General features: G+C 46.2%; 1 protein-coding gene across 1 annotated transcript in view; it reads right to left on the reverse strand.

The window, feature by feature from the left end:
• CDH6 (cadherin 6) overlaps positions 1-17429 on the reverse strand; it is a 170701-nt gene that overhangs the window by 34749 nt on the left and 118523 nt on the right. Inside the window, exons 4-7 of the mRNA XM_028737918.2 lie at positions 15418-15537; positions 11184-11351; positions 8262-8449; positions 4042-4295 (exon numbers count right to left, since the gene is read on the reverse strand). Of these exons, the coding sequence (XP_028593751.1) occupies positions 4042-4295; positions 8262-8449; positions 11184-11351; positions 15418-15537 (730 nt within the window). The remainder of the gene's footprint in view (positions 1-4041; positions 4296-8261; positions 8450-11183; positions 11352-15417; positions 15538-17429) is intronic.

Below are 17429 nucleotides of genomic sequence, written 5' to 3' on the forward strand. Positions count from 1 at the left end.
CAGCTGCGCCAGGCCAAGGAGGCGTACAAGGTCCAGGCTGACCGCCACCGCCAGGTGGGGCCGGAACTTCACGTCGGTGACCTGGTATGGCTTTCCACTCGCCACCTCCACCCTTCTCGACCTTCGCGGAAGCTGGACGCCCGGTTCACCGGCCCGTTCCCGATCGTGAACCAGGTCTCGCCTGTGGCATTCCGTCTCCGGTTGCCAGCAAACCTGAAGGTTCACCCGGTATTCCACAGGTCCCTGCTGAGTCCGGTGGCCCCACCCGACGAGTTCCACCCGGACCGTCCCCGACCGCAGCCAGTTTTGGTGCAGGGAGAGCCTGAGTACGAGGTGGAACGCATTCTGGACTCCCGGTACCGCAGGGGAAGGCTGCAGTATCTCATTGACTGGAAGGGGTATGGGCCAGAGGACCGTTCCTGGGAACCAGCGGTCAACGTCCATGCGCCTGCCTGCATCCGAGAGTTTCATGCGGCGTACCCCAGCAAGCCGGGTCCGGACCCTCAAGTGAGGGGGGGGCCTGGGAGGGGGGATGGTGTGATGGCCTGGGATTCCGAGTCTGAGAGCGATCCGGAGGAATCCCAGCCGGCACAGGAGTCCCCGCCTCCAGGGCCGGCTGAACTGGGGCAAGGCCTAGATGCTGAGGAAACTCAAGAGCAGGCACCAGGTGAAATCATTCAGGCCCCAGAGGTGCTGGAAGACTCAGTGGCTACAGGTGAGCCTCCCCCGGGGCCCAGTAACCCTTCGGCCTCTCCTGATCTGCAGAGGCTTAGGGCAGAGAGGCGAAGGGAACTGGTGTCTCCCAGGAGGAGTGCTCGCCTTAAGGCCAAGAGAGGCGGGGCTTCTGGGGGCCGGGACCGCCCCCGGCCTTAGAAGAAGATAAAGGTCAGGCAGCCCGGTCCCAGGTTGCGGGAGCAACGTCGTTGTGGAGTACCTGTTTTACCCAGTCCTTGTTCGGCACTCCCAGTGTGCCTATTCCTCGCCCGGCTTCCTGTTTCTGACTCTCCGGTGTTCCTGTTCCTCGCCTGGACTCCTGCTTCTGCCCTACCAGTGTTCCTGTTCCTCGCCTGGCTACCTGCTTCTGCCCTACCATCGTTCCTGTTACCCCGCCCGGCTCCCTGTCTCGGACCTCGCGTCTCATCTAGTGATCATCTACCCTGCTAGAGACTCTGAACTGATCTTGGCCTACGGTAATAGTACCTTATTCCCCCTGGGACCAGCACATTCTGTTTGTTTGTTTGTTTGTTTGTTTGTGTGTGTTTGTAGGATGGTACAAACCATGCCTAAGTGTGCTGGCGAAAGTAATATAGGATGTGGTTTTAGAGAACCCTTTCATGGTGGTGTTGGGGAACTTCCAATATGCTGAGGCTGCCTCAAATGGGCTGGCTTGGGAGTTCATGCCCTCCAGGACAATCATTGGGCCATCTCAGTGTAAAAAAGGTAAAGGACCCCTGGACTGCTAAGTCCAATGAAAAGCGACCATGGAGTGTGGTGCTCATCTCACTTTTCAGGCTGAGGGAGCCGGCATTTGTCCACAGACAGCTTTCTGGGTCATGTGGCAAGTGTGACTAAGCTGCTACTGGTGCAATGGGACAATGTGATGGAAGCCAGAGCACACAGAAATGACATTTACCTTTCTGCTGCAGTGGTACCTATTTATCTACTTGCACTGATGTGCTTTCAAAATGCTTGGTTGGCAGAAGCTGGGATAGAACAATGGGAGCTTGCCCTGTCGTGCAGATTCGAACCGCCAACTTTATGTTCAGCAAGTCCAAGAGGCTCAGTGGTTTAGACCACAGCACCACCCACTCCCTTCTCAGTGGCCCAACACATTTGGCCGGACATACCCTCAAGTGGTTTTTCCCCACAAAGCAGGTAGGGGGCCCCTGAGACCTTCCAGTAAAAGGTTGGTAATAGATAGAATGATAATAATGATAATGATATATATTCCAAAGGTATCTACTTTGTTGGCTCCCTGTATTGTACCTGCTTTGATGGCTTCCTGTCTTTCTGCACCAGACCGAGAGTACAGGAAATTGTACCTCTGGAAGTGTGCCATTGTGTTCAACAGCATTTTGTTCAACACTTAACCTTCTGCTTCAACTCCATTTACTTCAACAGAACATAAGCATTGCCAAGCTCTCCCTGGCTGCCACTCCTCACTCACTTCTTGCTTTCCTTCGTTCGATTTTTAAACAAATAACACCTCGCTAAGAGTTGCCAATGAACACTCCAAAAAGCTGCTTCTGTATTTACGTTCTAACAAAAATAATGGAAACATCTCCTTAATGGTTGCCATGATATTTATATCCTGAAAGCAAACTGTCCGCCTGCTGTTTGTCGATTGGCACGGTCGGCTGAGGTTACAGGTTGCCCTATGATGTGCATCAACCCCCGTGACCACCATTTTGGGGGTTCTATGGCCCATCAACCCCTGAGCTGGGTGTCTGGACAAGAAGCTCTTCCCCCAAGCTCCCTTTGTATTGCCCTGCTTTTGTGGTGCTCGCTTAGTCTAAGGATCCATTCTCAACACCTTGTCCACCATCAAGTTGTGACAGTTGCTTTGAGGCAGGCAGTATCTCCAGATCAGCCAATTGTCCTGAAGGGAATATCCCTCCCTGCTCCTCCAATGGCGACCAAAGCACTTCCATAGCAAGTCACACCACTTAGAGAAGCTCTTGGTGCCTTCTCTCTCTCTCTCTCTCTCTCTCTCTCTCTCTCTCTCTCTCTCTCATTTTCCTTCCACTTCCTTCTGCTGCTTCAGAGGTCTAGCAAGCCGCCACCACTGTCCATGTAAAAAATAAATTCTCCTCCTCCTCTGCTGCGCCTGGTGCCCTTCTCTTCTGAAACCTGGAAGGGAACAGTGGCCAAGGAATGGGAGTGGCACACTTATATTTTCAGGGAGCAGATCAGAGGGAAGACTGTGAGGCAAAGCAATCCCCTCTGGTCTGCTCCCTGAGCCATGCCCACAGTCTCCTCCGCAATTGGCTGTACCACCTGCAAAAGAGTCTCCTGAAGCAGGTGTGGCTGGCAAAGGTGGAAGGAACATTCCCCTGCCTGCCTACATCGCAGGAGCGAGCCCTGCCTGCTGTGGCCGAGCTGAGCTGCAAACAGCACTTCCCCAGATCTAAGACAAGCGCTTCTTATGTATTCTGTGATGAAAGAATTGGAAGAAGTCTCACAGGGCAGACCCAGAAATAACACCTAGCTAGACCAGAAGCCTTTCTCTTAGGAATTGTAGGCGCAGATATACCGGAAGGACTCAAAAAGACTGTTCATGTACGCTACTACAGCTGCAAGTGTTATGTACTGAAGTCCTCACCCTGGGCCAGCAGGGGGTTACTGTAGATAGTTATGCAAATAAGGGATCAAAAGTGACGTTCAGTGATTGGATAGTTTTAGAAAGTTGATACAATTATGTGTACTGGAGCTCTATATAAGCAGGCTGACTGAGCCCTTCAGCTCAGTTCTGTTCTGGCCTGTGAATAAACAAGAGCTGTTTGAAAAATCACTGTTTTGTCTGATATGTTCACCTACAACTTAACAGCAAGGATGCTGCTTGCCCAGAAATAGAAAGATGACAAGATGCCCATGGAGGCGGACTGGCAGATGAAACGGCTAGATTACGCAGAGATGGCAAGATTGACAGGGAAAATCAGGAAGACCAGAACTTCAATAGAGATCGGGATGAATACAGATTGCATTTAAAAGAACACTGTAGACACTTGAACTCTTTGGCAGGCTCTAAATAACTCTTGCAATGTTACAAAGACTTTGGAAACAATGGAGGACTGTAATTTGGATGAACTATTATATGCAGTTGACAAAGAATCTACGGAGGGGAGGAGGGAAATCCAAAGATTCGAAAGATTGATTTTGTAAAACCAAATAAAAGTTACTTTTAAAAAAACAACAGCAGAAATAACACCTAGCTATACCAACTATGTCATTCTCAACAGTAGAAAGATATTGGCATTTAAAAAAACCCCAAACATGCTAAGTTCAGAGATAAAACAAAAACCTAAATAAGTCTATGCTTACTTGATAGGATTCTTTGCAACGTCAGGGTCTCGGGCAGTCACAGTTCCTATGACAGTGTTTATCTGGACATCTTCCTTCACTTCAAATACGTAGGCTGGCCTGCTGAACACTGGAGGTTCGTCTACATCCTCCACCACAATTCTGACAGTTGTAACATCTTTGAAGGGTCCCAGATAGAGGAATCTGGGGTCCACGTGAGGATTGCTTGCCTCCACTTTCAGAGTGAACTGTCTCTTCTTTTCAAAATCCAAAGCCTAGGAGCAGAAAATGCACATGTTAAATAGAAAGCTGATAACAGCTTTCCTGGGAGACCTGACATTCAAAGAGGCAGACTGAAATGCGTGGAATGAGCGCGTTATGCACTTCAAAACAAACATTTGCACTGCAATTCAATGCATGTTTGCTCAGAAGGGAGCTCTACTGTTTTCAACGGTACATACGCCTGAGTAAGTGTATCCAGGATTTCGGCCTGAGAGTTAGGGTGGTTATGTGCCCTATTTTAAAGAGGAGAGAGGGTGTCTGGTGTAAATATAAAGAACCACAAGGGGGGGAGAGCAGAAGGGGCAATGAAGTTACTCATCAACCTTTAGCAGAGAGTCCTCCTCCATCTACAACCTTCTTTCTCTTCTTCAAAGGACAACACTTCTTGTTGCTTCTTGGAGAAGACCAAGGAATGCAGGGTGTGCATTTGAGCCCCAGCTCAAAGAAGGGCCTGCTCCAGAAGGAAGGTGTGCTTGCTTGAATTGGGACTGCTCAAAGTTGGGCAGAGGTGTTTCCGTATTCAAGCACTCCCACTTCAAACAATTGCCCCATTTATGCCTTGGGAAGAAGAAAATATACAATGGCAACTTCAGAAATCTCTGTCATGTCCAGAGATAATGTGCTGCTGTGAGACAAGAGATTTGTCCTCCCATCCTGCACTTTTTAGAAGTCATTAATGACTTCATTTCTGTTGAAACATTCTTGCCTTTCCTACTCTGACACTTCCCAAATGTGTTTGCCCAACAACGTTGCCTTCCCACAATTCCTTGCAAATGAGAAAATAAACCACCCACTCTGAACTGATTTTTGTTTCCCTCAAAGCCCCTACCTGAAAAGGGGACACATTTTGGGGGAAGCTGTGTGTTGAAAACCGTTCTTCACTGGAAATGCAACTATGTTATGTGAAGTCAAAACCAATGTAGTGTGGCGTTCGGTAAAAGAGCGTAGCGAGGATGCTGTTGTGTTGTGTCAAGGGAAGAGAAAACCGTCATTTGTTTTACTTCATTGCTTGTTAATGAGCGCCGACAGGTCAGTCGATGTTTCTGGAACTAGCTGTAGATGCTTGCTCAATAGCGCTTGACGTCTGCCAGACTTTTCTTCGTGAGCTTTGACAGTGTCTACTGAACTTGGACACAGCCCATGTGGTTGGCAGGGCTACCTCAAGATATTGGTTGGCAGGGCTACCTCAAGAACAGCAACTGGTGTCCCTGCTTCCCTACCTATGCCTCACCATTCAATGTATATAGTGTACAAAACCTGGCTAAGTTATTTTGGCACCTGAGGCAACAACCCCTCAGGTACTTCTCTCACGCCCTGGCAGTAAAAAATACAATAGTAATAAATGAAGCAACTGACAATTCACTGCCCTTTCATTACACCCCCAAATCAGGGTTGTTGGGGTTTTTTAGATGGCTTCCTCACTCTGCCTAACAGCACAGACAGTCCTGATGCTCTGTTGCGAGCTGGAGAAGTGGCTATTAGTTGCAGTGCAGCCAGTTAAAGAGGAAAGAATATGAGTTTTGTAGCTGAGAGGATGAAGGAGTCTTGGGGGGGGGGGGGGAAGAAGGAAACACTCCAGGTAGGAGTGGATGTATCCTTCAGTTTCCAATTATCCCCGTTTCTCATATTTCCAATCTTAATTTCCGTTCCCCACATTTCAACATCACTTTGGGATTTCTAAAAAAAAAAAAAAAAAGTTGTCATGAAAATTCATCACCACTTTCGGGTGAGTTTCTCACAGTACACACGTTTGCTTAAGAGGCACCGTTTTTCAAAGCAAATTTCCCTAATGCGTTATATTTTTGTATGTTAGTTTCACAAATGTGTGCATTTTTATGCGCACTTTTATATATGTACAGTGGTACCTCGAGTTACATATGCTTCAGGTTACAGACTCCGCTAACCCAGAAATATTACCTCAGGTTAAGAACTTTGCTTCAGGATGAGAACAGAAATCGCACGCCGGTGGTGCGGCAGCAGCAGGAGGCCCCATTAGCTCAAGTGGTGCTTCAGGTTAAGAACAGTTTCAGGTTAAGAACAGACCTCCAGAACAAATTAAGTTCTTAACCCGAGGTGCCACTGTATATCTGTACACGTTCCTTGGCATTGCAAAAACACACAGCAAAGCACAACTTCTGATGGATGGCTGTGTTTGGTTTCCATATTGTTTTGGGAACTGCAGATTTGGTAAGTTCGCCTTTAAATGCAACCTGAGTTGAATTTCTCTCCCACCCTTAGTTTCAAATAGAAGCTGTTTGCTTTTGGGGGAACTGATGTTGCTTTATAGGCTGGCTCTTTCTGACTATGGGGCTTTTCTTCCCCTCGCTATGCTCAATGCATAAACAGATATTGCAAAAATGCCACAAGCTTCCAGTGCTCTCTCCTCACATGTAATCAGGCCCCACAGAGGCTGCCCCTAGAATTTCCTATCGCTCGAGGAAGTGGGGGGAATTGTGCGTGATGTAGTTGCAATTAGATTTGACTACATCGTGAAATCCTGAGGGTACACAAGAAACATCACAAGCAATTTAGGTGGAAAGGAGACAAACCATGCCTCTTCATTTTTTATCCCTTGTACTGTATGAAACCTGGCCAAAGCATTATTTTTCAGGACCAGACACAAACAGAAAATTGAGTGATATCAGGATCAAGTCCTATGAGGCATTTCTGTATGAACAAGTAATGACGGGTGTTGTGCAGAGATCTACAGGCAAAAGTCCGTGTTTGAGACTCTACACAATGTCTTTTTCGCGTTGGCTAAGTTTGAATTGATGCGGGCTGATATCTGTAACCTTATCAAGCTTGCCAGATAAGTTGCTCGTAAATGAGATTAGTGAAATGCTTTCTGACAACGAAGGTGTCATATTAGTAGTTCCCACTCAGGATCTTATAAGGCTCTGCTCTTTAAAAAAACAGAGACACAACAAAAGAGAAAGTCAGAATGTACCCGAATAGAATTATTAATTGCATTGTAGAGGGGAAATACATAGGAACAGAGAGCTCTAATATGCTTTTGCATTAGATGTGATATTAACTTTACCCAGCTTTTCAGAGTGTTTAATTTCAAAATGTTTCATATGCAACACGGCACAGTTTTTGAGAATTTGTGGGGGCTAGCGGAGCAGATTCCTAGCCAGCGTCTCTAAAATGTATCCCCTCCCTGTAACATGTAGAAAAAGCTGGTGTATAAAAGAGGCCAGATTGCCATTTAACAGAACAGATCTGCTGCACCCAGGGATGTCAGAGAATTCTGTCAGTAACAGAAATGGCCACTGTTCACATTTTTATCCCAGGTCCAGAACAGAAATCAACCCAACAAATATAACTAGCATCAATCTAGTGAACACGATTGGCACCATTTTTTTAAAGCCCGCAACCAACACATAATTAATCAAATGCCCAGCCACAATATCCCTCATGCTCTAGTGTGACCAAGAAACAAGACATAGGATGGGTTGACTCAGACAGGAGCAAACGTGGTCCTTCTTAGCTGGTGCTATACAGGGCAGGAAGCAGGTTCTGCCACACTCAAACGATGCACCCCTTTATTTCCTCTCATCTAAGTGAACGGCATTTTGCTAGCCCACCCAACCCTGTTTAGCATCTAAATAGAGTTATATTTTGCATTGTCTCATAGTGGTGATAACCACTGGGCTGAAGCCATGAAGAAGAAGCTTCTAGACACAGGCTGAAAGAAGTCTGCAGGATCTATAGCTTGTGATGAATCAGAGTTGAGAAGGGAGGTGTCGAGGTGGGGAGGGCAGCCTGCGTGCCTGGGCTGCCCAGGGCCACTTGATCCGATCTGGACAGTCATGCGAAAGTGTGAGATATTTCCTCTGAAGCTATTTCCCCACCCTTTGCAGAGCACTGACAAGGGTGTTAACAACTATGTGTGGGAGACAAAACGCATGTGACAAAAGCATGCTGAAAGCCAGAAGGAAACATCTGAGAGCATGCACCTTTTTCACTGTCACGATGCCTTCCTGCGTCGCCTTGTCTGTGACGACGCCAAACATTTCTAAGCCGTCCCCTTCGATGATGCTGTATTCCATCTCTGCATTTTGACCCACATCAGCGTCAGTAGCCTTTATCCTGCCAACCGGCGAATCCAGGGGTGCAGACTCATGGATTTTGAACTGGTAGGCACCTAGAGATAAAGAAAGGGAAACTTTAGCCAGACAATCACAGCTATTGGGGCATTTCCCCCAAAATCTCCAGTCACATGCAGGTTTTCTTCCTACATCTATTCTCTACCAGCATCCACATCAGTAAATTGACTCCTAAGTTGCTGCCCCTCCAAGTTGCTTGCAGGACTTTCTACTTTCTCATAGAGCCATCCTGTTGTATTCCTGATTCAAAGGAGATGCTAAGTGATACAAAAGGCAAGTGCTTAACCGTTCTATTTGTTCTGGCATCAGACTTAACCTATGCACCCTTCAGCTGCAAGGTCTGCACACTGGAACAGTTTCCCTCTGGCTTTTGCCATGTAAACACCTTATGGCTCAAGGTTACTATTTCCTTGTGCTGATTTAAAGGCGCTGGTGTCGTGGCGCTTCGTCAAACGGGGGGAAATGATGGTAGGGCAGAGGAAATCCATTTCCCTGCACCTGTATGGCAGCCTGCAGGTGAAGGGAACAGCTAGCTTGCACAACAGTCCCACACATGATTAGAGTACAGAACTGCAACCACAACCATAAGGCTGAGAGGGGGTCTTGCTGCCTGGGACCTCCATACACACTGCCCTGGTTTGCATCCCAGGTAGGTTGCTTTGGTGTTGCTAATGCAGCAGTTTGACTTGACCCCTGGAGGTGCACTCCATTGTCTCTCGAGACAGATGGATGTCAAACAACTGCAGCTATCAACTCAGCACAGAGCCGGTGATACAGGGAGCCAATAGTATCTTATCTGGCCCATGAAGTGACTGACTCTGACCATGGCTCCTCAGATAGCTCACAGTAACAACAGGTTGCTCTGTCTGTGGAATATCGAACCCTGTGGGCCTACCTGCCAAACCATTCACTCGCCTGACAGGCTGAGAACTGTGTGGAACCTAGCAGGGATAAGTGCTTTAAATACGCCCAGTATCTTGTTGAAATCAGGTCTGCTTTATTCCACCACAAACCCCTACAAGGCATTTTTCTCTTTCCCTGCCCCTTGAACTGATTTCAACAAGTCCTCTCTTCACAATGCACGCAGGGCTGTTTTCGCCAGATGGATTATGGCAAACCAAAAGCATCCATACGTCAAATACAGTGAATAAGGAAACAGCAAACCACCATTGTGCAATGTGACATAGTGACACAAGATGACACACAGCCAAAGCCCTTCATGTTAACTTGCTGCACTGCAAATGACCCAAATATATTGTCTCGGGGACCTTTTGGTCATTGTGCTTCTGCATCATTGTCTCAGAGCATGTGAGACGCCCATGGCCAGAGATGTGTAATTCTCTTTGGGCCATGGAGCCAAGTCTCAAATTATGGCCTACTCGTGTCAACAGAAGTTTCCTACTGTCCATACCCGCAGGCTGACGTTTGCCCTATATTATGAGTTATTCTTCAGTTGGGGGAATGCCTCCCTCAACATCTTCAAATATATAAACCTGGCATACTTTTTTATCTAGAATTATTTTCCTTGGAGGGAAAAGCATTTGGTGCAGTTCTCTTCACTAATGCCGTTTCAGAATGCATCAAAATCTTGTGGCTAGTTGAAAGCTAGTATGTCAGTAAAGGTAAAGGTAAAGGTAAAAGGACCCCTGACAATTAAGTCCAGTCACAAACGACTCTGGGGTTGTGGCGCTCATCTCACTTTGCTGGCCGAGGGAGCCGGCGTTTATCCTCAGACAGCTTCTGGGTCATGTGGCCAGAATGACTAAGCCACTTCTGGCAAACCAGAGCAGCACACGGAAACACCGTTTACCTTTGGAGCGGTACCTATTTATCTACTTGCACTGATTGCTTTCGAACTGCTAGGTTGGAAGGAGCTGGGACCGAACAATGGGAGCTCACCCCATCGCGGGGATTCAAACCGTGAACTTTCAATCGGCAAGCCAAGCAGCACAGTGGTTTAACCCACAGCGCCACCCACATCCCATATGTCAGTAGCCTAGCCTTATTTCTAATGTGTAGGGTTTGCACAGGCAGGGAGGTTTTCTGAGATGATTGGTAGTTTCCATGGTACTTGACAAAACAGTAGCCTTTGAGCCCTGGATTAGACAAACTGACAAGCACTGAATCATACTAAATATCACAAAGGCTGATTAACCAATGAAAGAATGTAGCCAAAAACAACTAGTAGCTATATACTATAATGTACTCAGTGTAAGAACTGGGCTAAATTCCCCTAATTCAATTGATTTCGGTGCATAGTAGTACCTTGGTACTCGAAGGGCTTGGCTCCTGAACAAATTGGCTCCCGAATGCCGCAAACCCAGAGATAAGTGTTCCGGTTTGTGAACGTTTTTCAGAAGCCGAAGGTCCGCCGCGGCTTCCGCTTGAGTGCAGGAAGCTCCTGCAGCCAATCGGAAGCTGCACCTTGGTTTTCGAACCATTTCGGGAGTCGAATGGACTCCCGGAATGGATTAAGTTCGAGAACCAAGGTACCACTGTACTTTCTTTTGACGCTTTGAAATAAGACATTACAATACCATAGACAGGGCTGAAGATGAATCCGAGAAATAATTGTCAATAGTCAACAGCAGTAATGCTGGGTGCTTTCCATAAGCTTTCACAGATTTGTGACCAAAAGGTATAACAGCCTCCCCTCAATAACTCCCATCTCTTCTAATTTTAAAGATTCCGGGCTTGCTGTGTATCTTTGCCTCCCCATCACTGGACTGCAGAACTGAGCTAGATAAAGTAGAATGATTAAATCTTCCATACTCTGGGGAAAACGAGGTGGGTTGTCATTGACATCCGTCAGTGTGATGTTCACCGTGGTGGTTCCTGACAATCCGCCCATCTGGCCTCCCATGTCTTTTGCCTGGATGACGACTTGGTACTGCTCTCGGTTTTCTCGATCCATGTTCAGCAAAGCTGTTTTGATGATGCCTGGGAATGAGAAAATTAAGGACACCATTGAAGGTCACTGACTATTCTTGTCATAGCTTAAGTTAAATGGCCAGCGTGCCGCACGTCTCTTCCTGTATGGACGTGATATCAATGGGGAGGGCTTTCTCTGCAAAAGCCCATTGTAATGATGGAATAGTGCTGCAGGGAGGAACCTCATGCTCAATGAAGGCCACCAGGCACTCTCTTCATGAAGTTAAAATAATCCTTTACACAAGCCTTTTCAGTCCATAGGTTTATTTGTATGTGTGGCTCCAAGCCCACTGCTTCCCAATTCTGGCATCTGCTCAGCTTCCATATTATGTTGTAGTAAGCGTGAGGTCACTGTTGTATGGACACAGGAAGCCATAAATGACATGACAACCTTTTTGAAATCCAAATGACCACAACTTTATCAATTACAGGTGCAAGAAGGTTTTGGCTTAGGCACTAGGTATGTATCCTGGATCAACCAACCCAACTGCTGTCTGATAACTTCATCAGGGTCAATCCTGGGTTAAGGATATGATGCACAGTACTGGCCCTGACTTGGTGGAATGCTCTGTCACAAGAGACTAGGGCCCTGAGGGACTTGACATCTTTTCGCAGGGCCTGCAAAACAGAACTGTTCCTCCTGGCCTTTGGTTTGGACTCAGTCTGACTCTTATGTTTCCCTCCCCTTATAGTTTTGATCTATGGGCTACTATTAAAATTTTATTTTAACTTGTCTTGTAAATTGGTCCCCCCCATTATTTTTTATTGTAATTTTACTGGCGCTAGCTGCCCTGAGCCTGGCTCTGGCTGGGGAGGGCGGGGTATAAATAAAAAATTATTATTATTATTATTATCAAATACAGAGGACTCCCTCCAGGACAACTGGGGCATTCCATGGCTTGTTAGTCTCCGTCCGGGCATACAGACAGAATCCTTCCCCTTGAACCCCTTTACTGGGGTACTGCGATACTTTGATCTGGAAGAGAGTGGGGTATGACAAATTCCTCTTTGGTGACCAAGCCACTCCACCATAAGGTCATCCACATGCACCATCTGCTCACCTTGAGATGGGGCCAAATTTATTCAGGGTGGGATGCTGACTGCGCTGCTGGAAGATGGTGCAACCAGCTTTGATGATTTGGGGAGGGACCCTAGTGGAAACAGGCTTAGCCAGGTCCGTCTCCAAATTCCTACTTGCAGTCTGGTCTCTGATTGGCCAATGTAAGTTCAAAAGAGGTAGGGGAGTCCTGTCACTCCCTGCTGCTGGCTGGAGCTTATAATACTGGCCAACTGAGAGGGAGGTTTTTGTGTCCACCCGTCCACCCCCGATTCCCAGCTTACCCACGGCTGGACCAGGTTGCAACTGCCGCTGCTGTCAAGAATGGCAAGTGATCCTTAGTGTTATTTTAAATCGTTTGGGTAGTGCACCACATTTTAAAGGCGAGTTATGTTTTATTTGTAGTTTTGTGTCTATGTGTGCATTGAACAGAAAAGCTGCCTAGAACAATTGCAAAAAAAAAATAAGTAATAAATCTAAACCTCCACTCTGTCCTCTTGGCAACAGTCGCTAGTAACGGTTGCACTTACCCCGATGTAAATATTTAAGTGTTGTCAAGTTGCTGCACTCAATTATAGCCTTGTCAAATTGTATCTGGTTCTGTTGCTTGTGTGACTTGCACAATATGGAAAAGAGCTTCAAGCTATTTGCATATACTGCTGTTTGATGCAGTTCTTTCATCAACCTATTAACCCCATGCTAAAGCATTTCATGAAGCTAAAAGGGAGCATAACTTTTTTTCCTCCATTGCTTTTTGTCCTGCATCTTTATGTGCGTGTGTTTTCTTCCACCCATTTCTTATTTGAAATTTTTATTTTTACAAACAGGGTGAAAGCAAGCCTTCATTAAAGACATAGTACTACAACATTAAATTGAAAGGAAATCCATGGGGAAAATAGCAAACCCCGAAGCATTCTTTCTATATATTTAGAGGTAGAAACAGTATTGGGAGGGGGGTGGAAAGAAAGAAGTTGAACAGAGGGGTAAAATATCAGTGTCATTCTATTTGGCTTTCTAAAATGTAGGGTGCCTTTGCAAACTGCCCATCTGTTTATAAAAGTTGGGCTCCTAAAAAAAAAAAAATCTGGTATGCTCTAGTGTGGCTGTAAAGATTCCAAGTGGTTGCTCGAGAGCAAGCAGGCAAATACCTGCCTGCTTGGCTGTAAAGTCTTGCTTTAGCTGCAAAAATAAACTTTATCTGTCCAGAGCGCCACTCTCCCGTGGCTGGCTCATTCACTGGCAGAATCCGTGAGTGGGCAGTCCTTAAACTTTCCCCAGCAAAGTAATTTCTTGACGCCCAGTCTGCACCTCCCCTCTCTGCACGGAAGCTTACTGCGCAAGGAGCGCGTGGGTAAAGGAGGACCCCTCTCCTCCCCGCTTTGCCCAGGCAAGGTGTCCTGGCACCGCCTCGCCTCCTCCAAGCCCTGCAGCTCCTCTCCACTGGAGGCATGGTTACTCTCCTCCACTGAGAAGGAGCTGCTTCCCACGATCCTTGGAGGCTCTCTGTAATCCATTTGGCTTTTCCTCTCTCCCTCCTGAACCGATGGCAGTTCCTTGACAGTGGCCAAGGAACAATGGGACTATGCAGATGGAACCATGCGTTAAAATAGGTGCATGAACAGATGGGTGCTTTGAAGTCCCAACATTGAGGTTTCAAAGCATGTAGCAGGGGCAAGGTGCCGATGGAAGCAAGCTCCCCCTCCACTTCCTTTCAGATGTTGAAACAGAACACCTGGACCAAGCAGGATTGATGTGCCTTCACATCAGCCAGGGCAAACTGACTTTGAGTAGCACTTTAAAATCTCCCCACAAACAGCTGGTTGTTGGGTGCTTTGTCAAAGCCTACTTGAGCAGCTTCCCACAAATTTTTATTACAGACAAGTAAGTTTACTACTAACTTTGTAGTTATAAAGTGTACAAAAAATAAAGCTTGCATAAAATAAGAGAGAAAAAAATTCCCTGTCCAGATTTCAGATATTATTATTATTATTCACAAGTCAGCATCATCTCTCTGTCTACCACACTTTCTCCTTCCACTTCAAAACTGAGCTGGCTTTCACGTCAGTTTCCTGTATGAGCCACAGAGTTATAAAAACAATACCTCCAATTTTTTTTTGAAGGACTTGTGATTAAGCAGCATTCATCTCCTTCATAGTCTTATTTTCCTTTCTGCTGACAGATGGACAACCTCTGGCCACTGAGCTCATTGTATGTATCTTGCTGTGCCTCCTGAAGCTGCCTAAATCTCTCTCCCCTCCCCCCCGCCATGGTAGTATCCATGATGAAAATTGAAGCAGGGTGATATTTATTCTGGATTAGTTAATCCAGAACACTTTGGTTTATGGCTTTGCCAATTGCTTTCCTGCAGCCCCTAGCACATTACCTCTGATGGATGGTTGCCCTTGAGAGACAAAAAGATTGTCCACTCTCCATTTTTATTCATGAAGAAGAAGAAGAAGAAGAAGAAGAAGAAGAAGAAGAGGAGGAGGAGTTTGGATTTGATATCCCGCTTTATCACTACTCGAAGGAGTCTCAAAGCGGCTAACATTCTCCTTTCCCTTCCTCCCCCACAACAAACACTCTGTGAGGTGAGTGGGGCTGAGAGACTTCAGAGAAGTGTGACTAGCCCAGGGTCACACAGCAGCTGCATGTGGAGGAGCGGGGAATCAAACCCGGTTCACCAGATTACGAGTCCACCGCTCTTAACCACTACACCACAATGACTGAGGTGAGCCCTGCTTTTGATGCAGGCATCCTAAACATTCCCAGTATTTGTTTGTTTCAAATGGACTGGGGGGAAAGGACTTTCCATCCAGGCTCCGTTCTGTTTTTGTTAGGTTAAGATATTGAAATAATGTGTCATATTTACAGATCTATCACTCTACCGGGCCTCTCGAAGTCTGCACTGAGTCAAATAGAATTTCCTTGAAGAATTTACCAAATAGGTCCTAGCTTGACTTAACGCGTCGCTTTAAATTATGGAGGTTGTCAGAGAATGACAGATTAAGGTCTCCTGACCTGACTCAGACTCGACGGAAAAATATGGCTGCCCCTGGAGAATGCTGTAGACAACTCGAGCGCTGTTCCCATACGTAGGGTCGTCGGCATCAGTTGCTGTGACTTGCACGACAAATGTACCTGCAATGATAAAAAAAATAGAAAAATATTTGCTGTTCTGCCAAAGGACATTGCTTCAAATTGTCGCTCTTGCTTCAAGCCAGCCGCATAAACTTAGTACCTGCAGATTCCAACAGAGGTACCATTTCAGGAGTTTTCTCCAGAGGTGGAAATGGGACTCATGATGGTGGCTGTGTGGGTGTTTGAGATTCACAGTGAGCTTTGAAGGGCTGCTTTTGAATGCAATATCATTTGTTGCAGCTACCTTTTTTGTACAGTAACCAGAGATACAGGTGTTCTTGAGAGATGTGCTGTTGGATGGCATTGCCCAGCTGGCTTCCCAATGCTGCGTGTCACTGCTGGTTGCCAAGAAGGAGATGGGGAGAGGCAATGCAGCTAGGAGCTCGCTGTAGTTGTAGCTGCTACAGCCTCCAGCATGGTCCTGATCAAAATGTCCTACCAGTTGCAAATAGCAGGTGAGTGTGTCTGATGTGGTGGGAGGTTCTGCTAGGGATTATGGTAGGGGCAAATGCTTGCATCATTTCCTCCCACATCACTGTCCTTGTTTGGCAATGAGTGTTGACACCATCTATTTAAGAAGGAACCTCCAATTATGCAAGGACAATATGTGGCATACAGCTAATTCAATTTGACCCCGGGGCGCCAGCTAGGGAGGGGAGGGACGGTTCTCACCTCCATGTTTCAGGCCAGAAGCATATATCTGTAAATGGGGTGAATACTTGGTAGATATTGAACCTGGCAATTTACTGTGGCATGCATGCAAGAGGGGAGGTAGCAATTTGCAATAGACTTCTCATTCCCCAATTGTTTTGATTGTGTATACATCCAGGGAACAATCCTTTTCACTACACACCAGGGATGGCTAACACTGTCACAGTGGACATCATCAAAGCACAAAAGTGGGTGTGAGGAGAGCTGCCTACCCAAAGAATAGGCCTCCAGCTGTTCTACAGCATTTACATTCATTATTAAATTTCATTAAAGCATTTTTTAAAGGATGATTTTTAGAGGGATCACAAAAACCTTTTGCATCACAGCACACTTCCAACAAGAGCAGTCAAATGCTTTTTTTTTAAAAGACAAATTTGGGATGGAGTCTTGGGGAGCACAAAAAAACCTTTGGCAAGGCTGCCCATGGGCTGAGTTTTGGCCACCCCTGCACCACATAGGGGAGATATAACAACCAACCAGTTTCTCACATGGTTGCACGTGGTAGTTATCACTTGGCAAATTATACTTGTTTTTACCCGTTATCTCTCCTTTCTCACACTTTCCATACCAGTGAGGGCATAATTCACCTGGTCTATCAGGAACATAGAATAAATAGATGTGTGCCCATTTTGACAAAGGAGGAAGCGGTCATATGGATTGAGCCTAGGTAGGGATGCTTTGGGGTTTGGATTTCTGTGAATGTGATATTAGTTGGTCCACACCTCACAGATAAATGTGCTGATTAGAACATAATCATCCTTTGGATATCATACACCTCCAAGTTTTGCAATACCGGTACCGAAAGGCATTAATAGGCACATTTTAGGATAGAATACACTTAGAAATGTGTACATGGAGATAACATTATAGCAAGATACATATTGAAATGCAGTGCTTTGGTGGATTGGAAATAGAATGCATAGCCTAATGCAGAAATGGAACGGAATGACCTCTGAATGAACATATGCTTAACAGGTATGGACTAGAAATAGACTATACCTGACCATACTTTAGTGTAGCATTAACAAGTCTGGACTTGTCCCTTGACCAGTAGGTGAAAACTGATCTCTGCATTGTTGGGCACAATTCAAAGTGTTCGCTTTTATATATACAGTAGACCCTCTGGATATGAACTTAATTCGTTCCGGGGGTCCGTACGTACCCTGAAAGGTCTGCAACAC

Source organism: Podarcis muralis, chromosome 8 (assembly GCF_964188315.1).
Source record: "Podarcis muralis chromosome 8, rPodMur119.hap1.1, whole genome shotgun sequence".
NCBI lineage: Eukaryota > Metazoa > Chordata > Lepidosauria > Squamata > Lacertidae > Podarcis > Podarcis muralis.